Raw genomic sequence first — 26353 nt, forward strand, 5'->3', positions numbered from 1 at the left:
AACTTTGACACTAATTTTGTCTTACTCAAGACAAACTAATTAGAGAGAATGAAATTCTTAAAGAGAGGAAACTTAAGAAGTTCAAAGGGGACAGTGCCGAATATGAAAGGTGCATCCTAACAGGAAAGAAAAGTTTTCAAGAGTGAGACAATGAAAGTCAACAGCATCCCTGTTGCAGACTATGAAGGCAAGATGGAAGTTAGAAGGTCAAAGAGATTGGCCCATAAAGGAAAGAATGACAGGCATCGAGTAGGAGAAGTCCTTTAGTTTTCAAAAAGAAAGGGGCAATAGCAACAGATCTTGGGTTTTTCAACCGTTAAATGTATATCAAGATAGGGGTGGCCACGGTGGTGCAGCGGTTAGCGTTGCTGCCTCACAGCAAGAGGTTCTCTGGTTCGATCCTCTGCTGGGTACCTTCTGTGCGGAGTCTGCATGTCCTCCCTGTGGTCGCATGGGTTTCCTCCGGGTGCTCCGGTTTCCTCCCACATCCCAAAGACATGATGTAGGTGGACTGGACACTCTAAATTGGCCATAGGCGTGAGTGCGTGTGCCTTCTGTGGAAGGTTGGGCGCCGGGCTGGCAACTCGACACTGTAAAACTCCACTGCCAATCATGAGCAGACAGATGATCCATTGTGGCGACCCCTGACCGGGAAAAGCCAAAAGAACAAGAAGAAGAATGTATATCAAGATACAGTTAGCAAGTACAGAACATCAGTTTAAGTAGCAGCATTTCCAGCCCTCAAAAAAAAGGTCTACAGACAAGCAACTGGGCAAAAACAGGAGATGGAATGATGGAATGGGTGAAAGAAAAGTATGAGAGACTGAAAGACATTTCCCCCGAATGTTGTTTTAAGATAGTGAATCTGTCACAGGTGCGTTTAGATTGCAATGCCATTCAAATCCTGAGAAGAGAGAAAAGGATGGACCTCCACTCCAGCAGCAAGGGCTGATGAGAGTGATGTTATTAATTGTTTGAGGGATTATGTAATGAATTTAAACTTGAAATTTTTATTCAATATGGAAAAAAAGCAGATGTTTTTTCAAAGCCAAGTTATTTCAATATGGAAAAAAAAAAAAGCAAAAGTTTTTTCCAAGCCACGTTATTTCAATCCACCGTTGCAACCTGAATTAGAAGCGCTTTTTTTTTAAGCTGTGACTGAAAGACAAAAGTAAGAGCTACATTAAAAGAAAATCCTGAACATGAGTTTTACAACTTGACAGCTGAAGAGAAAAGGGCATTGAATAAACTTGTTAATAATTCTGATATTATAATCACTAAGGCAGATAAAGGTAATGCCTTACTTATTTTAGACAGAATTTTATAACATTCAAATTATGCTGCTGGAAGATAGACTTTTTAATATCAATAAAATGAACCTTATGGGCATATAGATTCCTTCATTGAAGAATGGTTATGCAATAGTATGATCAACAGTAATGTTGCCAATTTTTTGGCTGAATAACCCGAAAATAAGATGAGTTTTTGGTATGCCAAAGTTTCACAAAGACTTGGACGATCCTCCCTTCGGACCCCACTGTGACCAGTGGGGGTAGCAAAGCTGAAGCTATGACTATTTATGTTGACAGAAATACTTCATTCAACAACATTTTGTAAATGTTTACCACCAGGGACCCCTATGACTTTATGAATGGACTTGAAGTATTACCTGACTGATTTGGCTACTATGGACATTCAGTCCTTGTACTGTGATATCCAATGAAGTGGGGATGGATTTCATGAGAATGAGTTGTTGTGTTCTAAGTTTTTTTCTAGTACATGTTTGGTTATAGAAATGTCCGATGTTCTCAGTTATATTTAAAAAAAAGTAAATGTAGCCATGGAAGCAAGTATGGCCCTGAGCTACACTAATTTTTTTTTTTTTTTTTGACTGCTTGGAAGAAAGAAGATATAATAGTAAGTTTTATATTGTATAATATCATGTTTTATTGATAATATTTTTTGGAGAGGTGATTTAAATAGTCTAGATATATTTACTGAATAAGTTAATACCATCGGAAATGTACATCTTGTTATGACTAATAAAGTTTTTTTTTTTTTTTTGTCGTAGAAGTCTATAAAAATGGCAATAATCTGGGAACTAAAATTTATAAAAAAGTACAGAATACCTATTTGGATGGGTGCTACTGTAACTCAAAGAAAACTAAGAATATAATTAAAAAGCAACTGGTGAGTGTGTTAGAAAATTAATGTGTACAAGAAGGGATTATGTTGTCATAACATTTTAGAAAGAGAATATCCAGAAAAAGGTGAGAAGCGTTAATAAAAGAATGGTGAGTGCTGAGAACAGAGCTGAAAAGAAAGTAAATAAGAATATCACAGACAAGAATGGTAGTACAAACTTCTCTAGATAAATATATTAAAAGCATTATTAAAGAAAATTGGAAATTCCGAGATGATGCAATTTTAAAGATATGTTCCAATCAAAGTTAAGGACATGAAATTCAACAAAAGGGGAATGTTCAAGTGTTTTAATTGGAATTATTGCCAGTATTTGAAAACAGACATGCGGCAGAAGTTATTAGACAAGAAAATTAGATTTGCATGCAAAACAACTGGGGCTAGTAAGTCTGTAGTTTACTCAGTTTGTCTTGTCCTGCATACTATGTAGTTAAGACTACAAGGGAATTGCTTTGTTGGATATATGAACATGTCCATGCTACCGATGCAGATAAGAACAATGCACTCAGTAAGCATTATTTAGTTAGTGAATGCAGGGTTTCTTTTAGATTTTTGATTTTGGATAAAGGTAATTTTTTCTAGGAGGTTTGATGATGAAGAGGAGTTGGACTGGAGGGAGTATTACTGGCAAGTAAAAGTGGATGCCTGCAACCTTCCAGGGCTCAATCATGAAGAAAATGTTACAATTTTTTTTAACAGGAAAAAGACCTGGGCATTAATCAATTAAGTATTTAATTGATGTGAAGTTTTTTTTAGTGATGTGGTGTGTAGTTATTTAAAAGTTTGCTTGCATTAAATTCAGTCCGCAGATGTTTTGCTCAAGACGAAAGCATTTCCTGAATGTGATTTATAGTTATTAAATATTTATCCTTCACTGGTCGAAGGATAAGCCAGACAGATGAAGAAAACATGGATCCAGCATTATGGTAGGTACATAACTTTCATATCTGATGTTGTCTTATCCATCCCTCTCAACAAATGGAACAGATTCCCCAGCTACTAAAACTCCAGGATGGTCTCAAGGAAGGATACTCCCAAAGGAAAGTGGAGCCAAAAGATGCACATGCCTTTGACTAGCGAAACACAAAGGTAAACTGTAGACCACATAGCTGCAGCACAAAATTTATCTTGTCTAATGGAATGATGGCAAAGAAAGCAGCAGACGCTGCCACAACTCTGGCTGAATGAGCCTTAGGTTTATGTGGAAATGCAACTCCTCTTTCTTTACAGAAGACAATACAACTGGACAGCCACCTGGGCAATGTGACTTTAGAACATCTTATCCCAATATAGAGGATATCTTTTCCTTAATTCCTTGGTCCGATGCAAACCATCTCAATTTTCAGTCAACATCCATCAAGTGCAAGATGTATTTACCTCTGTTTGAAAAATCTGGAAATAGAAAGGTTTCAGAAGTCACCTCAAGGAAAAATTAGGGCCAAATATCCTTGTGAAAGATCAAGTAAGGAAGTTTGCATGATAAAGACTGCATCTTTTTTCGTAGATGTGAAAGCCACGAAAAAGATTTTTCCAAAACAAAACTTTTGATCTGCAGAGAACACTGGCTTAAAAAGAGGTCTGGTCAAGGCCTGAAGCATTACTGTAATATCCTAAGGATCTTTGATAGGGTGTCTAAGTAGAAATGTTCCCTTTAAGAAAGCCCTGGATAACTTTATGGACACAAAAGGGATGTGGTTTTCCCCAGCAAGAAAGTTGGGCATGGCTGTCATTTGTACTTTAATGGTGGAGAAACTAACCCCTTCTTGAAATAATCCTGCAAAAAAAAAAAAAAAAAAAGAAAAGAAAAAAAGAGATGCTGAAAAAGATAAGCCATTAGAGAAAGTCCAATCAGCAAATAACTTCCCACCAACTTCTGCAAACATTCCGCATGTTAGGGTTCTGAAAGGATAAGATATTGGTAACAGAAGCAGAAAGCCTGGCATTTCTGGCCATCAATGGAATTGAAGTAACCATGCATGTAAGTTTTAGGGCTTTGAAAGCTTGATGAGGCTAACTGGATGTATTGGACAAAAGATCTCGATTAGGATCAAGCACCCATGGAACACGTTTCAGAGGAGGCCAAAAGGCAGGGGAACCAAACCGGCCAAGGCCAGAAAAGGGCAATGAGAATTACTGTTGCCTTGCATTGGATGGTTTTCTGTAAAAATTTGGGTAGGAGGTGAAGGGTGTAAAGAGTACAGCTAATTGTGGACCAAAGAATCTCTCGCTGACTGACCCTCCAGGGAATCGTGAAAAAGTAGCTGTTGGGACATGATAATTAGGTCAGAAGTGAAAAAAGACCAGAGCAATTAAAATGGTCTTGTTGGGGGATTGTGTGGAAAGAACCTGTGAGGCTTGAAGACAAATAGAAAATGATCCTTGAACGTGGGAGCTTGCTTTTCCGAGAAGTCATGTCTATGTAGCACCTTTAAACTCTACTGCCTTTATCTGAGTCAGCTGGCCTCTTGTCAAATTTACAGTGAATCCCAAGTATTGGGAGGAGGGGAGCAAGAAGCCCCTACAATGAATCAGCTGATCCCAGGTGGAAGCAGTAATCAGCCAGTTGTCTAGATACGAGAACACTCCGAACCCGTACAGTCTTTGGTAAGATGCCATGATTGCCATACATCTGACAGGCTCCCAGCTGAAAGTGGAGAAACCTTTTGGATTGCTTCACTATCTTTACATTGTAAGTAAGGGTTCTAAACATCTATTGAGCATATCCAGTAGTCTTTCCTCATGGGCACAATGGACTATACAGTGACTATCTGGAACTTTATCAGCTTGATAAATTGATTTAGGTAGCCGATATCCTAAATGGGCCAGAGATCCCAGTGTTTTTTTCTAAACTAAAAAGAATCTTGAATAGACTCCAGGAACTTGCTCGTCTGGTGGACCTCCTGGATGACTGTTTTCCAGCAGCATTGCTACCTCTTCTGCTGGTACATCCCTCTGAGAAGAACAATGGAGATTTTTTTTTGTTGGTTGACGGGAAAGCAAATTGTAGTATATCCTCTAACGAGGACTTCCAAAATGGCTGCACAGCGTGCAATAGTTTGCCTCTAGCTTTCTCAGTGTGAAAACTGGAACTCTGAGAAGGACAGCAGACCTTTATGTTTATAGGTAAATTTTAGTAACTGGCTAATAAAAGTGAACTGCCTGGATGCCAGGAAAAAGAAATGCAGAGAACATGGAAAAAATCAGCTATAAAAAGCGAGGGTGAAACCCTGAGGAAAGTTCTGCAGCTGATCAGCAAAAAGCAATGCAGCCTGCAGAGAGAACTTCCAATAACTTACAGGAAGATACAAGACAACTGCACACAGACCTTGTTAAAATAAAACAATACAGTGATGGTGTATACATCAACAAACAACAAAAGGCTAGAAAAATGGATCTAGAATCTTTAAACAAATATTCAGATGAGATAAGGCTACAAAAATCAGAGACTGAAATGAAGAAAAAGCTGGCTGAATATGAGCCTGCTCAGGAAGAGACATAAAATAAAAAATAGAATTAGAGGACAGAGCGCGTAGGGAAAAAAGAGATTTTCAGGTCTAACAGAGAACTTGGAAGAAACAGACTGCATTAAATTTATGAAAGCACAAATAAGCAACTGGGCTGGTATTCCACAGCAGGAGTTTAGTTGAAAGGGCACACAGTGTGTATGCTCCAAACCTGGCTAACAGAAAGCAACCTATGACCTTTAATAGTAAAGATGCAATCCTACCTGCAGGAGGAGTAAATTCTGACAAAACTGTGGCAGAAGGACAAAATACAAAAAAAGTGGGAGACAGCAGAGTGTTTGTGGGAATGATTACTGATGGTACAACAGGCAGAAGAGGAATAAATTCATTCCACTATTCAAGGAATGTTGAGATGCAGGTACGAGATTCAAACTGCTGTACCCAGCTGTCTTCAGGATATTCTTTCCAGGAGGGACACATAATTTTCTGATTAAGTACATGCTAAGGAGGAATTACAAAAGTTTGCCCAGCAAAAATGAGCTGTAAACCTAGAGATTATGCTTCCTGTTCTTCTGTTAATAATGACCACATAGATTGTACATGTGTTGGAAAATATTGAACAGAAGGAAAGGACCACAAGACTTGACTAGAAGAATCAAGAGTATGTTAGAAATGAAGCTGAGGCAGGACATGGGAGATTAACAGTAATAAAACCATTAACTTAATGTGGGATTACAATACAAGAATCATAATTTGTGAAATATGACAGAACAAAAAAATCTGGAAATTAGACTTTTTCAGAGTCTGTTGGACATGTGGGGGAATTTAAAATATATGTCCTACTTCTTGTCAATGTTTCAGAAAAAAGCTTCAGGGAGGGGAAGAGAGGAGAGAAGTTAACTGTAAGTAACGAAAAGTTTTTATTAATAGTACTATTTTCATAGTGTATGGTTTTCTTTGCATGACAAAGTTCTCAGTTATTTTTAAGTGTAATGGGGATTTAAAATAGGTACTGCTGTTTTTCTTCTTCTCCCTTCTCTCTTTCTTCTTATCCAGTTTTAAGAATGTAGGCACTGCAAAGTAAAAAGTCTGGTTAAAAGAAAAAAATAATGTGCTTTTTCTCATTCTTGCATGGGGGAATAACTAGATTAAGGACCTTAAACTGATATAACAACAGTTTTAAGAGAAACCAAGTAAATGCAAAAGAAAAGCGATGAGGCTTTTTTTCTAGCAAATAGATGTATGCTTAATAGCAATTCTGTATCTGTCCCTCATGTCTCCATGGAAACAATCTGATCAGAAACTGGTTACGGTCTGGTGGAGAGTATCTAGCTGGAGGGAAAAAAGAAGAGAGTAACTGACAAGGAGATATTATTCTCTGAAAGGATTCAGGGCGTTTCCCAGCTGAGAGAGCTACATAGATAAGACAAAGTCAGTTAGTTACTTGGAAGCACATGCTTCATCATGTGTCTTAACATGGATAACCTTTCTTTTAGGTTAACTCAAGCATGTTAGTGTGGCTGCCAGTTTGGGGCATTTGTTCTTAATTGGAGGATAAAAGTTTGGGGCATTTGTTCTTAATTGGAGGATAAAACCAATACATGAAGGTGTATATAGCTTTGTGTGTTAGTATTAAATTAATAGGTTTTAGGGAGGGGTCTGTGTGCTTGTTTGAGACCTTTCAATACAAGAAAAAAGTTTTATAAGATGAGACATAAGCTCAAATGGATATGACAACAAAACTATATAAAAGCTCAACCTGCCAGTGTATGCATGTAACACAAAAGCTGGAACTAGACATTTAACAAAAATGGTGTTATACATAAAAGGTGAGAATAACAACTTTTTAATACAATGCTGCTTTCTATAATGTCCTTAAATGTCAATACAAAAAAGAAAGAATAAACTATATTAAGAAATGTAGAGTGGAAACAGCTTTGTTGCAGGAGACACTTGAAAGAACTGAACATGTGAATTTGATAAAGGTTTTCAAGATGGTTATTAAGCAGAACATACGGGACAAAGGAAAACAGGAGTAATTACAGAAATTGCAAGAGGAGCTCCAACAGTGATAGAAGACGACAAAAATGATAACTGCAGATTTCTAGCGCTAAGGGTCTACTGGCAAGGGAGGACTACAATGGCATTCATTTACATTCCATCTAAAACAGCTATAATGGAGCTTAAGAAAATTCTGGGAGAAATAATCAGTTTTCAAGAAGAAATATTACTTGTAGGTGGGCAGTGGAATTTTTGCAGCAGCGAAGATGTGTCTGGGGGGCCCAGAAGGGAAAGTACAACAAAGGAGGGTAGATTTTTTTGAAGAAATGTATGAAAAAAAAATCACATTCTATGACAAATAAAGTAATACAAGTTCAAAGTGAATTTACTTACTATTCTCTGAGATATAAAACCAATGCTAGGCTAGACAGAATTTAAGTTTCACAGGAACATGCGCATTTAATTGAAGGTCTTGATATGCACCCAATAACTATTTCAGAACCTGCACCAACAAATAATTAAAATAAAAACCCAGGGTAATGAAATAAAAATGAGGACAGTGGCACCTTCACACCTATCTGTTGAAATGAGAGGAATTTAAGGAATATGTACTGGAGATTATTCAGGATCTATGTGAGAGGATAGAAATTACTTCTGAAAATACAGCCAGGGAGTGGGATAAAATTAAGGTGGAGTATAAAAATAGGGTGGAAATAAATGAAAGGCAGCTGTGGTTAAGAAGCAACAAGAATTATTTAGAGGGGCAGATAAAATGTTAAAATACTGCAGAATAGGTGGGATCTCAGGAGATCAACTGCAGAATGCTACGCAGAAAATAAGGGATTATCTCAATAATATACACAATTTTAGAAAGACTGCTGTTAAACAACTGTTGTTTGATAACACTAGAGCACAAAAACTTTTAGCATGACAACTTAGGGCTGTTACCAAGCTTAGGGAGCTTATAACAAAGGAAAGTAACAAGACATCCACAGGTATAAGAAATATTTTGGAAATTCTATGGAGGCCTGTATAAAGCAGAGAAATATGGAAACCAAGAAAAGAAACTGTAAATGTTTATGTAAGAATTAAATATGCCAAGGTTAGAGGTAGATAAGGCTCAATTACTAACAGGACAGGAGGAAATTAGATACAAATTGTGATATATAATCAATCTATAGGAAAGTCCCCAGAAATAGATGGTATTCCTGTGGAAGTTTAGAAGTTAGGATGGAAATAACTGATAAAGATCTGGAAGATTTTGTTCAACAGTATTTTAAGAGAAGTACCACCAACATCATAGAAGAAAACAGTGGTAGCTGCAAACACCTAAAGAGGGTAAAGATCCAGCAGATCAAGCTTCATACAGGCTCATTTCAACCAGGATTATAGAAGCGTTCGTGTCTACAATGCCTAAAAGAGGGGCAAAAGTAATGCCAAACTGATAAAATATGATCAATGTGGTTTTGTGGAGGGGAGGCAAAGATTTGACAACATTAACAGAACACTGATGATCCAGAGGGAAGCAGAATGCAAGAAAATACCATTGTTGTTGGTGGGTCTTGATGCAGAGAAAGCATTTAACAGAGTAAGCTGGGACATTTTGAGCAAGGCAATGGAAGCATTTGCATTTCCTGAAAAATATTATAAAGGTCAGAGGAGATGTAAGGGATCAGACGTGAAAATTAAAGTGGGTGGAGTCCTCTCTGATAATTTCTGCTTGAGCAGAGGAACCAGGCAGGGGTGTCCTCTTTCCCCACTGGCAAAGAAAACAAGTGACTCAGAAATTCAATGATATAATTGGTATGGTAGTCAAGAAAAGCTGGCTCTATTTGCAGATTATATTTTACACCTGACAAAACCAGTCAGGCATTACATTACATACATTTTGATGCATTTTCAAATCTTTATGTACAGACATATGAACTGGCTCAGCAAGATCCATATTTATGGGGACATGATAATGATAAAATCAAGTATTTAAGAGTACAGATTAAAAATAAATAATGGTGTGTCAGCTATGGATATGTGAGAAGAGACTACAAACACAATACAAAAACTGACAAAATGGAAGCTTTGTTATATAGACATGGATAGTAAGATACAAGTAGTTAAAATGTTTTTAGTCCCATTAGTCTTATACACAGGTCAGGCATATTGTTATCAACCAGAGAAAAAGTTGTGGATAGCTAGAGCTGAAGGACTGTATCTGGGAGGGGAAGACAGCAAACGTCAAGTGGGATAAGAGGATTCTTCCAGCAGAACAGAGAGGGTTGGGGATTAACCCATTTGAAGGGGTATTTCAGAGCTACACAGTTAAGGATTCTATACGTAGCACAAGCAGAAAACTGTGGAAAGGGATGATGATAAAATTGGGGGGGGGGGGTTCAGGGAACAAGGAGAGACTGACTTGGATGTATACTTTTAAGGAGAATAATAATCATACAGAATATTTTTTCTATACAGTATCCCAAGAACCAAGCCAAAACAGGAATGGAGAAAGGAGATTCTGCCGATAGGGATAACCATAATTAGAGATGCAGACAATAAGCAAGAGGGGACTGGAATTTGAGAAAATTGGCAAAGAAATCAAGGTATTGGGAGCAAATAACTACACAGGGAAAGATGATAGAATGAGAAGATTTATTTGGACTGCAGGTCAGAGATTACTTATACTCTGATATCGATTCCTTGATAGAGTACGTAAAGAGAAAGAAAGGGGGGGTCCTAAACTAAAGACCAACACTGGTAGAGTTTTTAGTAGAATCTAGAATAGAAGCTGCCATAAAAAGAATAATTACATTGTATAAAATATTGCATGGTAACCAAGAATCAGAGGAGGTTAGAAAGGATTGGGAAGAGAGAGACTGAGAAAGCAATTCACAAAAACAATGGGAGGATATATGCATGTCTCCCAAATATGCAGCAAAATCTATAAGAGTTAGGATTTTTGCTTGGAAATGTTTACATGGACATTTTTATACCCAGAGTAGACACCAGACAATTTTTCATCAGGTAGACAGCAAATGTTGGAAGTGTGATGGGGAAGAAAGAGGTAATTTCTGAGAGTGCTGTGGAGTTGGCGGGCTTTAAGGATTCCCTGCAGGATGCACTGTCGGAGATGACTGCCTACGTCGTAAGTGATCGTTTAATAAAGAGCTTCTTTCCACCCTTCTGGTTCCAGAAAAAAATATTTTGCAGGTGGAAAATGTACCCCTATGACAGAGTCTTGCCCTCTTGCTTGCTTATGGTGAGAGTCTTTTACCCTGGGTCTGACAATATTTGACCCATCAAAGATTAATGAAGGTCTTCAAAAACTTTTTGTAAAGTCAGACAGATCCAGACATGCCAACAAATAGCAATGCTCTAGCCTACTGTTTTTGCAGTGCCATCTGCAGTGCTTGAAGGCACATGGGAACAAACACTGACTGTATGGTAGACAGCCCTTTTATTCCTTTGTCTAGTGTCAATAGCCCTGAAGAGAATTTTATGTTCACTCCCATTATCTACTATATGCTTTGCCACTGCATTATCAAGCACTTCCCTCCTTATCGCAGATGTATGTTCTGGGACTCTTTCAGTTTTCTAGTACTTTTCCCTGCACAGAAGGCAGCACATTTAACACAATTTGCCATATATACTATATTTGGTGTGTTGCATTGTAAGACGACACTTAAAAACCTTCTTTTTGTAACTGGATGAATGAAGTCATTCTCTGTCATGATATCATTGCAACATCTACAGTTATAGCATGGGAAAGTACCCAATTCTCCTTATTCCTTGTGGATTGCCAAAGATCATATCCTTATAACAAACATAGTTTTATACTAGGACATTTTTTGTATGCAAAACATGGTTTCTCCCCTACTATTCTACTAATTTCAGCCACAGCACTTAAAATACTCCAATTTCTAGCAATTATATTCTCAATCCCATGAAACCTTCTACTACAAAAGAAGTAACATATTGCATATATTTCTGTCCAACATTATTTCGATTATTCTCCATTTCTATAATCCACTCTCTAAAATAAGGTCTTGCATAAGATTGTCTAGTTACCAAAACAGTGTCTTTAACGTTCTGCAATAATTTATCTTCATACCCATGTTCTTTACATTCAACTAACATTTCATTCATATTATCACAACAAACAGCACCGTCCATATTTAACCTACTAGCTCTATAAACTAGCTCTTAACTATATACTTCTAAATCTAAGGGAGGCGTGCATACTGGTTCTATGAGTAAATCTATCCATTTGTACAGGTTTCATATATCAACACCATACTCCACAAAGTTAATATTCTAAATAATGTATGGCCTCTCTAGAATATTCTACTGTAAATTGCAGAAAATCTGTTGTATGGTTCAAGCAATCAATAAATAGATTGAACTCAGAACTATCCCCACCCCACAACAAAAATACAACAACAAAACGCTTAAAAAAAAAAAAGCTTATAAGAAATATTACAAATATATTTATCTTGGAAAGCTCCTCAGTCAAATGTCTCTGGAAACGAGTCATGCATGTCAAACAGTTCAGTGTGAAGCTAATGTCTAATTTCCAAATTTGGACAACACCATGGACTCCCTGTTAGGAGGATGGACAGAAGTGCTCTCTTCAGAAAGCTCTTTCTTGGAGGCTGCCGCCACAACCATAGCATCAACTGAGGGACCTTTGCTTCAGTGTGACCTGTTCCATGAATTCACTAGCATCTTGTCTGGATTCCTAGGAATTGGCTCAACCACATCAGGTTCCTTCAAAGTCTGCTGAGAGACCACATCTATGAGCTCATTAACAGGCAAAACCACCCACGTAGCAGACGAGCAAGCCCCAAAAGCCCGACACCTCTTGGGATGGGACTTCAGACAACCAGACCCCATCCCATTTTGCCTCATCAATTTCAGGATCTCTCCAAAGGACAGGTCTTCGAGGGGGGGATGAGAAGAGACCCCTCACCACCCTTGAAGTCAGTATCTTCCGTGAGCAACTCCTGGAAGGAGTCAACATGCTTCCCCTTGTATGTACGTTTCCTGTGACTTTGTTCTTGGGGAGGGGGTTGTCCTTGCTCGGTACCATGGAACCTTGGACTGACGGTTGGACCAGGGAAGCAGAAACCAAAGTGAGAAATTATAGACAGCCCCAGAGACCCCCAGGGGGTGATACAAGGACCCCTTCCTAGAATGGAGTTCAAAAGGAAATTCCTCATCATCCTATCGGCATCTGCTTCAGAAAGATTTCTCATGGACCAAAAGGATCTGAAGGAGGAAGCCACCAAAGTTGGGCTCGCAGAGTGATGCTACAGGATGGGCAAATGCAATGTGGGACTTGCTGGCTATGAGGTGAAGCAGCAAAGAGGAGATCGCGTTCAGATCTGACACTGTAGCTCCTGACATTGTGTCAGAAACATTAACAATGGAGTCTTCAGTGCTGGTGCCAAGAAATAAGTACAATCCAGAGACGTTTTCCTTTTCTCCATTCTTGTATATCTATCTCTCTCTCTCCCTCCCTCCCCATCTTTAGAGGTTTTTGGTTTATCCGATATCCTAGACGAAAGAGAAGCAGCAAGAGGGGTCAATTCTCCTGCATGGGCAGAGAACGCACCAATTTGTTTCTGTGGTCCACTAAAGTCCTGTTCCCAAAAAAGAATCAAGACTCACAATCAACATTCAAAGTGGTCAGCCCCCAAGCTAAACACACAAGTCACGCAGATTGTGGGGTGGCAGCTTGTACATTTCTTACAGTAGGAAACCTTATCTGACACAATGCTAAAGAACTTCACACACACACAGAACTGAGTACTTTTTTCTAGTGTAACAACCATAAAAAAAAAAAAACACATGAAAAAAATATGAAAAAGGCTATGACAAGGTATTGCAGTGAAATACTATAAGAGAAATCTCTAGGACTTAACTATATATACGTAATGGGTAGGGGGAAAGTGCAGAGAAAAAACTTCCCACCACAATACAGTTCAGAAGTTCAGCGAGGAACAGCAGGTAGAGGGATGAAACAACCCCAAAAACTACTAAAATAGCCATCTAAAAATGTAACCCAAAAGAAACTGCGAATTTGAATTCTGAAAGACTTGGTGGAAACTAAGCACCGAGCCCTTGCAGATCATGTCTGGTCTCTTCGGACAGCAAACAAGATCAGAGTTATTTCAGGGGGAGCCTGAGCCCCAGATCTAAAAGATCCAACAACCCATTCATAGACTAACATGGATAAGGCAACACTGGACCTCTCTGTGCCAGCATCTGTTGCATAACGGGAGGAAAGATTGAAACTTCACTCACTGGGCAAGAAGGAAAAGATGGATTACACTGAAAAGTCCATCTGTCTACCACAACACAAAATTAAAGCCTACGTGAGATTGAGAGGTTGCCAAGGTAGGAAGTGGGGGGGACAACCAAAACAGACAAATGGATTTGCTGCCTGAGAAGACTATCCTTGACCTTTTAAAGTTTTTTTTTTCTTTTTAGATATTTATCATTGCTTATTGAAATCCTATTTGACAGCTCCTTACTTCTTAAACTGCTTACAGAAAAAAGGAGGAGGTGGCAAAATGTTTATCTGATGGTTAGAAAATGCGGAAAGCAATGTTGAACATCCTAAAATTATAAATTCATCTACTATAATGTCATTCTATCATGTTATGCAAATGCTGCCATGCTGCAGAATTTAAACTTAGAACAAGTTTTAAGGACCTTTTCCTTAAGCAGTACTTGTTTCATTTAAAATTCATGCAGTTACTTAAAATCTATACACAAAATCATCTTCACCATAAAAAAGGGAAACAAAATAGAATACCTTCCTAGATCTACTAAAAAGAAAAAGCCCCAACTCTTGAAGCAAATGACCAGGGTTTGACTAGTAGCCCTGGATGAGTTTGCAAAAGTGAGAAGAGACCGCAAGTCAGCTCACCCATCTTAGGGGCCCTGCCAATATTGGTCCACAGGGAGGGCTATGAAGACCCTCCCCCTTGTACCAGTGGGATTAGAACTGTGTGGAAGCAAATAAGTGCTCTCCTAAGCAAACAATATGTGGCTCCAGAAGAGGAAGACTTGTGAATGTAACAAAAGACCTCCCTCAGCATGACATAGTTGTACTTTTGGTACCGGATTCAACTCCTGGGAAAATGAATGAGTCAAAAGCCTCTCTGGAGAAAAACTTTGTCAATATGGGGCTGTGGAGAGAGAAGCCTGATAGTTAAATTTGGGATGGCTAGAGGCAACAGTGCCTAAACTACCTCAAAAACTTGATGCAAAAATAAAATGCTAGTGCTCTAGTATCTGCGCATGTTCTGTGATTGACTAAATGACCTTGTCCAAGACCGGTGCCAGTCTTATGACTGGGAAAGGCTTCAGTTCTCCACAATCCTGAATGTGACAAAGGGCATACATAACATTTACGGCTGAAACAGCAGAAACACAATCACATAAAATAACAGACTATGATTAACAGTCCAAGTGTGGTTGAATTATGCAGTTAATACCTATGCAGTTATAGTGTAATGGAAAATCTCCACAAATCTCTGTGGACTAAAATGCACTGGGCCCCATGGCAGATAGAACATAAGCTGTCTTTGCTCCTGTATGGTTTGTCTTAATTCCACCTCCCCCCATACCCAAAGAAACAGCAACTATATGCTACAACACTTCCTTCTGTCCCCAAGGGAGTATGTGCACAATGCCTTCAAGCCTCTGTTATAATCTTATCCCCCCACCCTTTCGCAGGGTCACTATTCAGTGACTGTGTCAAAACCTTGTTCTCCATTTTAAATCCTCTATAATAGTACAGGGTACTACAATTATGACTTTATAATGAAAGGCTACACTAGCAAACACTCAAGATGCTACATTATTTCACGAAATTACCTATCACATTCTTCTCATAATGTGCTGTACAAGTGAATTTAAGACAAAATGAGATTTCTTCCTCTCTCTCTACATGCAAAACCTGCAATCTGTACTTTACTCCTTAAGTCTCTTCCAAAATCAAAATGTAAACCTCTGCACTTTTTTTATATTAAATCTCAACTATTTTCTAATCAAAGTAGCTTTTCTTCATACTGAAGAAGATATGCACTTAGCAATCACATACCATGATATAATAAAAGAGAAAGAAACAAGGTATGTAAAGGTAGTAAATTTCACTTTTTTGTAATAGAGCATATTAAAAGTGGTATTAGAGGGGGCCCTTGGGAAGACACTATAGGTTATAGGGAATTATGGTGGCAAGTAACATTGGAAGCAAGTAAATCACCAGGTTTAAATGAACGTTTCCATATTACCCCTTTTAAAATTAAAGGCAGCTAAATTATGAGGTTTAGTGCAATATATAAATTTATCACTAGGTGGTGCTGCTTGATTATAAAGTTTCTTCCTTTTATATAATATGAAGTTTCTCCAATACTATTTATTTTAATGCCCTTTTTATATAATATAATAAAAATAAGTATCTATATAGTTATATTCTAAGTGGTTTTATATTTATTCATGAAATGTTATTTAAGCATGTATTAATTTATATTTATTTCTACTGAAAGGTAATAATGTTGATGGAAATGATATAATACTGGTGAATATTAATGAGCCCAAAGGTTATGTTTATTGGTGCATTCAAAGTTAGTGTTTTTTTATTGGCTTTTAATTGATGTATAAAAGTGAGTTGATTATGTGGAAATAACATCTGATGAAGTCCAGTGGATAGGACAAAAACGCATGTATTTTCCTATAAGAGCGTTAATGAAAGTGTGGTTCTGGCATTTTGTGTATATTAAAGCTGTGTCAATTTTATGGAGATTTTCCTTCTCTGTGACTTGCCCTCCTACTTATCAGTTAATTGTTTTTTTCTGGAGAGCTTCCCGCATACTTCGTGTTTTATTGGTGTTTATTGCGGTTTCATGGAGAGTGGATCCCCGTCCTTGAAGGGACATGACAAGCTCGGTCAGTCCCGGAAATTGGATTGGGCAATTGACTGAGCTGGTAGACTTGCTGACACTGTTGTGTAAATCCTTGGCGGGGACGAAATTGCAGTCGTCCCAAACTACAGGAAGCGGAAACTACAGGAAGCGGAACTGGTGAGCTGAATTTTCCAAAGAGCAAGAGAAAGAGGGAGCTTATGGGCGATGGTGTTAACGCCGGCGACCTTTTGGAACCGAATGGTGGATCATTTTATCCTGCAGCTACACCTAGAATGTTTTTGGATGGTAGTCCGATGTACAACAGAGTCAAAGGTGTCGGCAATGATACACAGAACTTGGGTCGTGATAATTCAGGTACTGTCCCTTCATCTAGACCCATAGAGACCAATGACTGGTTAAATATAAACTATTGCTTTAAACTGGACAATCTTAACCAGAAAGGGTTGAAGAATGGAGATTCCTTTTATAAAATGGTGGATAATATGTCTAAATGTATGTTTAAATATAGAACACTGTTGATTGAGAATGCTTATTTAACGGAATGCATTAGTAGGAACATTGTTCCTAAAGGCTTAAGAATTTATAAATTTCCTAATAATGTTCAATTGGGCTCACCTTTCCATAAGGAATTATTGGAAGTTTTTAACAGAAGTAGTATTGATATTTTGAAATTTATCAAGGAAAATAATAGGAATTTAGTAATTTTACAAAAAGATATCGATGAATTAGAAGAGCTTATTAAAGAAGATTTATTTTTTGGTATTAATGAGGAGAGAAAAATGTTTTAAGATAAGGGATGAAATTGATGACAAATGTAAGGGTTTAATTAACAGGAAGATGGAGAAACTAAAACGTGATATACAAGATTATGAAAATAACTTGAGTTACCCTAAGCCCCCCACATACACTTATTCATAACAATCATAAAAATAATAATATTAGTAAGAATAATAAAAGAATTTATAAACAAGGACAGGAATTGGAGCATTACCAGATAGGAGATGGATTGAATGAGTATGATTATGATAGGGAATTTCCTCCATTAGATAGGGAATATAGGCCCCCCTGCTTTTCAGAGGTCTCAGAATGGAAATTTTCCTATGGGGGGATATTAAATGGAAATACCCCTGACACAGAGTTAAAAATTATTGAACATGAGATACTTGAGGAAGGATGCAAGAATGTTTTTAATTGTTTTACTATTTATAATTATAGTAATGTTCCACTTGAAAAAGAGCATTTTAGTTTGTTAGGAAAAGGTTTTAAATTTATTCCTCAGGTTAAAGGAGATTGGACTACAGCACTCCTTGATATAAAATTATTTCTAAGGAAAATTAATATGAATTTGGTATTTTTTTTTTTTTAAGAATGATAAGTATAATATGGTGGGCTCTAATCAAATGCTAGTAAAGAAATCTACATTTAATCCCCCTATTCATCCTCAACTTAAAAATTTAGAATTTGTCATGGAAAGTGAAATAAGGAAGGCACAAAGAAGAATTAGAAGTAATATGAATCTTAATGAAGTAGAATACAAGATCCTTAATTAATTAAAACATAATTTTAATGTGAGAATAATGAAACCAGATAAGGGTGGAGGGGCTATTATCATGGATACTATAATATATGAAGGAAAAATGAATCAAATTCTTAGAGATGAAAATAAATACTCTGTAGTCTCTAAAAATGAAATTAATTTGGCGTATAAGAGAACTGACATGGAATTAGAGGCCATGGTGAATGATGGGAGTATAGATGGAAATGCATTTTCATATTTGAAGGTGGATAAACCAAAGATACCAGTAATCTATGGCATCCCTAAAGTTCATAAGGATGTGACAGACCCCCCACTGAGACCCACTGCATCGACGGATGGTTCAAAAACATTACCATTAGCTAAATTTATTGACAATAAAGTTAAGCATATATGGATTAGTAAGAAAGCAATTTTAAAAGATTCATGGGACCTTTTAAGGGTAGTTAATTCGGAATTATTTTCTAAGGATTTATTATTTGTGACAATAGATATTGTGGATCTTTTCTCATCCATACCTTATTCTGAAGGCATGAGAATGTTTGAGGATGAAGAGTTTCAAGACAGAATATTAACTCATAGAGAAAAGGTGGTGTGCACAGGCTTGATGGAAATGGTCCTTAATTTTTTTTTTTTTTTATTATTTAATGGAGAATTTTTCCAAAAAATCCAAGGTGTGGCTATGGGTGAAGCCTGTGCACCTACATTTGCAAACCTAGTCTTGGCTAACTGGGAGGAAACATTTATCCTTAATTCTAGTTTTAATTCTTGTTGGAGTCTTTATCGGAGGTTCCTTGATGATACAGTGTTTTTTTTTGGACAGGAGGGAATGAGAAACTAGATGAATTTATGAAATATATTAATGAGACTACAGACTTTCTTATATTTACTTATAACATATAAATCTAAGCTTACAATATTTGGATATAGAAATATATAAAATGTAATGATTCATTTGAAACCAAGGTATACAGGAAACCAACTTATTGTAATTCATTCCTACACTATGATAGTGCACATCCAGCACATTGCAAGAAAAATATAGTAAAGGGTCAGTTGGTGAGGGGGTCACGTATGACAAGTAATTCTAGTGATTTTATCTTGGAATGTGATTTTTTGGAAAGCATGTTTTTAGAAAGGGGATATGCCAAGGATTTTATTGCAAATATTAGGTCAGAAGTGGAAAGAGGTAGACTAGATAAATTTAAGCCCATTTTAGGATTAACCAGGTAATAGGAATGAAAGAATTAAATAACACTGGGGAATATCAACATGCCCTCATTTTAGAATATAATGCTTTAAATTATAATACTAGATTAATTTTTTCAGAAAGAATGAGAAAGATTTACAGCATTTACTGACCTGGAGGGAATACCTAAATGTACACCAAAGGTTGTATATAGAAACTCTAATAGTATAAAGGAAATTTTGGAACACAAGATTGATCATAAGATTAATAGAGTTATTAACACTAGAATGAGTGGTACATATAAATGTGGGAAGTGCAATCAATGTGATTATATTGCTAACAAAGAGAAAATATATGTAGAAAGTAGGGATAGATGGATTACTACTAAAGGATTGTACAACTGTGATTCTAAGGGTTTAGTTTATCTTGCCACCTGTGAAAAGTGTGGGTCCTTTTATATAGGCAAGACAGAAAGAACCCTAAAAAGAAGAATTTATGAACATACCTATGATATAATAAAAGAGAAAGAAACAAATGCTTTATTTAAGCATTCGAAGGTATGTAAAGATAGTAAATTTCACTTTTTTGTAATAGAGCATGTCAAAAGTGGTATTAGAGGGGGCCCTTGGGAAGACACTATAGGTTATAGGAAATTATGGTGGCAAGTAACATTGGAAGCAAGTACATTTACCAGGTTTAAATTAACATGTTTCCATATTACCCCTTTTAAAATTAAAGGCAGCTAAATTATGAGGTTTAGTGCAATATATAAATGTATCACTAGGTAGTGCTGCTTGATTATAAAGTTTCTTCCTTTTATATAATATGAAGTTTCTCCAATACTATTTATTTTTAATGCCCTTTTTATATAATATAATATTCTAACTATATAAATACTTATTTTAAGTGGTTTTATATTTATGAAATGTTATTTAAGCATGTATTAATTTATATTTATTTCTACTGAAAGGTAATAATGTTGATGGAAATGATATAATACTTGTGAATATTAATGAGCCCAAAGGTTATGTTTATTGGTGCATTCAAAGTTAATTAGTGTTTTATTACTGGCTTTTGGCTTTTAAATTGATGTATAAAAGTGAGTTGATTATGTGGAAATAACATCTGATGAAGTCCAGTGGATAGGACGAAAACGCATGTATTTTTCCTATAAGAGCATTAATGAAAGTGTGGTTCTGGCATTTTATTTGTGTATATTAAAGATGCGTCAATTTTATGGAGGTTTTCCTTCTCTGTGATTTGCCCTCCTACTTATCAGTTATTTGTTTTTTTTTTGGAGAGCTTCCCGCATACTTTGTGTTTTACTTAGCAATCACTTCCAAATTCTGGGTCTTGAAATGGTAAGTCAGAATTATAACAAACAGAAAGAAAATACTGAACAGGGAATGCTGAACAATCACCATTTTCTTTGAAAGTTGCTCTTTGCAAGGAGGCAAGTCCCCCCTCTGTACCTCTCAACATGGGAACTTAGTCCCCTGACTACTGCATATCAAGTCAGAGATTGCCATCCTTTGGAGAAAAGGGAATACTCAGAAATGGTACATGCAAGTCCACATTTTCAATCATTCAGTACGGCTATTTTGGAAGTCACAGTAACCGGTCTCAGAACATAAGCTTTCCATCACTTGCAGTAGGTTTTGTGCTTTCAGGAGACTGAATGACCCCACTTGCACCATATATGTTAAACAGATCCCAATATCAAGCACTATTACCACCCATTTTCTATGTGGCAAGTATTTTCCATCCATCAGACAAAACTCAGGTTACATGTTCACAGCTTGGGTTCCATGTCTACCAGATTGGTGACTAAGCTGTCAAACTATCACATTTATCCAAAACAATCTGTAGAGAGCGAAAGCAAACATTAGCCCATTTGACATCTCACTGGTTTCCAGGAATTTTGTTTTCTACATACTTTTTACCTCTGTGCCTTCAAACGATCAAATCAATTCAATTGGTCAGAAATTCTCGTTTGCACCCCTGTAGTACGATTCCCAGCATGAATGCAGGAGCTGATCAAAGGGGATTTCATCCAGTCAGCCTTACAAGAGAGTTTGTGCCCTCACAGACAAATGCTAACAATTACCGTTTGCCTTGCAAGATCGAAAGCAAGAAGCTGATGGCTGACATGAGCATCCATATCATCACAGGACAACCTACACCCTCATATGAAAGTCTGCTTTCACTTGCACTCTATTAAAGAAAGTTACCATCAGTGGTTGAGAATACTACAGCTAATGTCCTAAGTCCTGGCTGTTTTCAGTGCACTGCAAACCTCTGCTTGCATGGAGGCAAACTAATGACTGAAGCCACCTCTCCCTCTCTTCAGGACAGGCGAGCCAGTGTTGGCTTCTCACTCCTATTTACACTTCCCTGACTCTTCCAGCTCCTGAGCCACTATTCAAAATTAGATTATCCGGCTGATACAGAAGGCTTTATCCCTTTAAACCACTTACAGCCAGGTGGCTTCCAGAAAACCTTTATCCCTTTAGACCACACAGCTAGGTGGCTTCCAGAAACCTAGACATGTATTTCATCATTTTGCCATTCAAGGAAGTCAGGCAATTAGCCTATTAAAACATCCACTTCCTACATGGATACCCACACCCATCCTATGTAGACATGCTCAAATCACTAAATCACTCTACTAGGTATTGTACAGATTGCTCAGAGATGATCTGTGTCTCGCCTCCAAGGCAATCTCGGACCCTGCCCTACTAGAGATGCTCCATATCCACAAGTCTAACTCCTCTCCCATTACCTGCTTGAAAGGCCTGAATCTAATATGTGACATCAACAAAACCTGCTGGAGAGACAGGTTTCTCTCCCAGAGGCTGTCCAGCCTCTGGAATAGACTTCCCATACACATCAAACAGAGCCCATACACATCAAACAGCGCACCTCACTGAACCTCTTAAAGCCCAACCTTGATGAGTGGATAGGAAACTACAAATCTGTCACAGGGGGTCCACCTGTGTCCCTCACTGATGGGGGCGACAGGTGCTGACTGAGATTTCTTTTTGGGGATAAACTCTTGGCTAGGCTTGTAAGGGCCCCAGGGCCATTAGCCTAGTAATCATATGATCCTAGGACCCTAACACTTCAAAAATAAAAGAATAAAAGAGCAAGTAACTGGAATAGTTATTGATACAACAATCTTCAAATCAGCATACATTTCCCTACCCACTTCAAACTCTTGTTATTCCAAGGACTGCAGTGGATACACACACACACACCCCTGAGATTTCTTCTCTACTTAGTCTCCGCTGCTTCATGAAAAGACAACCCATTCTTTTAAGAAAGAACGGACTGGCTCACTGATGCAAGAGATGATCAAGGCATCCTGTACTTCCTGACACATTTAAAAATAGTTTCTGGACAACTTAATGCATCTCCACCCACCATAGAACTTGGGCTACTTTTCCCCCTTGCCATCTCATGACACTACCCATCCTCTCACAAAACACCTTTTAATAACTATTCACTTTTCCAACAGCTAACCAAATAAATCATCTCACTGCTTTTTCCCTCTTCTGAGGAGGGGCTCATATCCATCTGGAAAACCCACCTTAATACATTTCAGTCACTCTAACCAGCTCCTTCCACATCAGAAATGGAACTAAAAAGTTTCACTATTCTTCTACTTAACATAATCTGCTCCTGAAGTCTTTTTATTTATATACGCCTACACATACAAGTAATGTTATTGCTGAAATTATGGACATGTGAAATTGTTTCCAGCCAGCCTACACAGACCAACAGACATGAAGGATGGCACTAGACCTGTTACTACTCGGGAGTCCTCCACTGACACTTTTACTTGCTTCCTTTAATTCAAGGAAGTAAGCTTCAAAACCGGATATCAACTAAAAAGTGTCTGACAAGTTGCTTTAAAGTATATTTTATTAAGGGTTGGGAGGGTGGCCTAATGGTTAAGGTGTTTGCTGCCTTACAAACACAAGGTACAGGGTTTGAATCTCACAGGGTATAACTGACTAGGCTTAACATGGCTCGCAAGGGCAGCCTTGTACTAATCTATTAATCTATTTATTGTTGGGAGGGTGGTCTAATGGTTAAGGCGTTTGCCTTGCAAACACAAGGTGCAAGGTTTGAGTCTCACAAGGGATAATTAGCTAGGCTTAAAATGGCTCGCAAGGGCAGTTAGCCTAGTACTAATCTATGAACCTATGAACCTCAATGAATCTAAGATGCTGCACTTTGGATGCTACAAGACACAAAAAGGATGTTCAACGAGAAAGGTAAACCTTTATTAAAGGAATAATGTCCCAAGGATAAGCTAGCAATGGGCCATTGCTCTGACTATAAAATTAAGGAAACCCCAGGCCAGTTTATAAACTAGCAATTAAAACAAGCTGAATTGGCCACAAAAATAAAATGGGTGCAGAAGCTACTGCACATGGAAAGAAAATGCAGCATGTAGAAGAAACAATTTTTAAAACTTCACACGAAGCACACTGCAATTAGAAATACAGGTCACTAACAGCAGAGTTCAAAGCAGAATCAGGACTGGCCAGTTCAATGGTAGAGAGAGAATGCATGGCTACTAATTGGGTTCAACTAATGATTTGATGGCAGGAAAATTGTATGCAGTGGAAATCAAACAGAAAACTGCATTCTTTCCAAGAAGGAAGGAAGAGTTGTGCATTAAGAATGCGACTACTATCTACTGGACTTCAGAAAGTAATTCCACGTGCATACTGCAAGGGATCCAGGTAAACACATTCATCCTTATCACTACTCAGCACAAAAAGGGGTGGTTAAATTACCAAAATAAATATACAGTTGAAGGATAGGTGGTTAGCATAACACTGGAATCCTGAATCTTCATGTGTATCAAAGCATGATATGGAATGACTGCATCAGATAGGAGGCTGAAGATTTTGGGGTTTAAAAATAAAAATCAAGTAGTTTAAACAATGCTAATTTTCTATGATGCTTTGTGGTCACCGAGGGGGGTAATCAAGTAAAGATAAACTAGAAGCACTTTACAAAATTGTACTTTGTACAAAATGAAACAAATTGTCTGTTTTCATCTGTCCTTCAAAGATATTCACTTGCTCTGAAGAAAGTGCAGGGAGATGTCTATATTCCAGTCACTATATCAAAGTAGAGCAATCACTTCACTCCCCCAGTGCCTTTCCAGATCCTGTCAAGTTCCATTCAAGTCAGTGCAGTATGCAACATTCCACATGCATCCACCATACAGAAATGATCCTTACCATCAGCTTGAAGGTTGACCATCTCTAAAGACACTAAGCTCAATGAAGAAATACATTACACAAATTAGGTATCCAGGCATGCCATGTTCTTAGCCAGTTTAAGCTGGGGAGCCATATACAGCAAGCACTACACATGAACATCCACACCCAGAAAAGTAATACTCATAGCAAATTCATACCAACTTCAAAATGCAGAACACAATGTATGAATATACTTACCCAGATACGTAATATTTTCAGCTAATTCACATCCATCCACATCTGGGAAGTACTTTATGGTCTTTTCATTATTTGCTCCCAATATGCATGTTGGGATAGGAGCTTAAAAAACAAGGAGACACTCAAATGAAAGAAATGACTGCACTATCTTAAAATATGTTACGATATTACTGTTATAAAGCTGTTATGGAGCAATGCATTCTGTACAGACAATTCATGACGAGCATTAAACTCACTGCAGTTTTGCTCACCAAGAACAGCATAACCATTATCTTACTTTAAAAGCTATACAAGTAAACTCAGCCAAAATTACATACTAGCACTTGTAAAAGTCCAACACATCACAGACCCTGTTCCCAGCTGTATACTCGCTGAATTACTTGTAACACAACCCTAAATTCTAATACACCATCAAATTACAGTGTGGACATAGGTAGTATGGATCCTCAAGTGCAACTCAATCTAGTGAGTAACACAGCAACAACAATGCAGAAAATCAAATGAATGAAACACAGGCTGTACTACGCAGGGAAAGTAGTTTTCTCATCTTCTTAAATTCAAGAAATCATCTCCACCCTTAACTCTTACCAAGATACTGGTCAGAAAGTTTCCCACACTGCAGTTCAGAAATCTCTATTTTCTCCATGAAAGAAATATGAAACTGTCCCCTTGACTTGAACAAAGTAAACAAAGATAAAATCAAAAACTACAAGAAAACTGAAAATAGGTTACCAAATTGAACAATCCCATAACAAAGTAAACACAAATTACAAAGGGGCCCCAGAAATTATGTAATATTTGCTCTATGGATAAGTTTAAAACTTTGAAGGCTTAAAAAAAAATTTAAATGAAATGAAGCATACCTCACCTTTCCTTCTCCCAGCCTTGTAGTCCTCCCATTCTGCTTCTGCTTCTGGTGTGGATCCAAAGAAACTGCCAACACACAGCAGTAACTAAAATCATAAAAAAAACACAAGAGAAAATGAATTTATGGCATTGTTAATATGGCTTCCCCCATTCCATAAATTATCTGATCACTGCAGTAACTAAAAATCTTTGGCATAGTAAAAAATACAGAGACAAATCTCGCCCGACATTCAAGCAAGAAGAAACATGTTTAGTGCCGAGGCAATGGGCTCAAACTGTATACAGTGCTACACAAGAAGGAAATCCAACAAGTTCTCTCTACAGGCCAAAGTACATCTCAGAAAACTGAGCAGCAAAAGATCCCTTCTACTCTGTCATAAATGCGGCACATGCCCATCAAGGATAAGAGTGCTTAAGAGTGCTTCAGTCGGAGGTCCTTCTTTCTATCCAAATGCAAACAAGGCTTACGGACTTCACAGTGAGGGGGAGAAAGGCCATGAAATGCAGTCTGTGTGGGAGTGGTTTCATTCAGTTTATCAGAGGGGCTCAGGGATGCATGGAACAGGGCAAGTGTAGGAGAAGGGCAGCTGCAACAGTGCAGATTCGACAACCCAAAGCTGCTCTTAAACGGTCACTTCTGTACATTATCATGAATATTTGAAAAAGCTAGGAGATGTGATCCTCAGGGC

General features: G+C 37.6%; 1 protein-coding gene across 2 annotated transcripts in view; it reads right to left on the minus strand.

Moving 5' to 3' along the window:
* The window catches only part of CWF19L1 (CWF19 like cell cycle control factor 1), a 633757-nt gene that overhangs the window by 579321 nt on the left and 28083 nt on the right, over positions 1-26353 (minus strand). For both annotated transcript variants that reach the window (XM_044071015.1, XM_044071016.1), the window contains exons 3-4: positions 25666-25750; positions 24798-24899 (exon numbers count right to left, since the gene is read on the minus strand). In XM_044071015.1, coding sequence (XP_043926950.1) covers positions 24798-24899; positions 25666-25750 — 187 coding nt within the window. The remainder of the gene's footprint in view (positions 1-24797; positions 24900-25665; positions 25751-26353) is intronic.

Source organism: Protopterus annectens, chromosome 5.part0 (genome assembly GCF_019279795.1).
Source record: "Protopterus annectens isolate FY-2018-M chromosome 5.part0, PAN1.0, whole genome shotgun sequence".
Taxonomy (NCBI): domain Eukaryota; kingdom Metazoa; phylum Chordata; order Ceratodontiformes; family Protopteridae; genus Protopterus; species Protopterus annectens.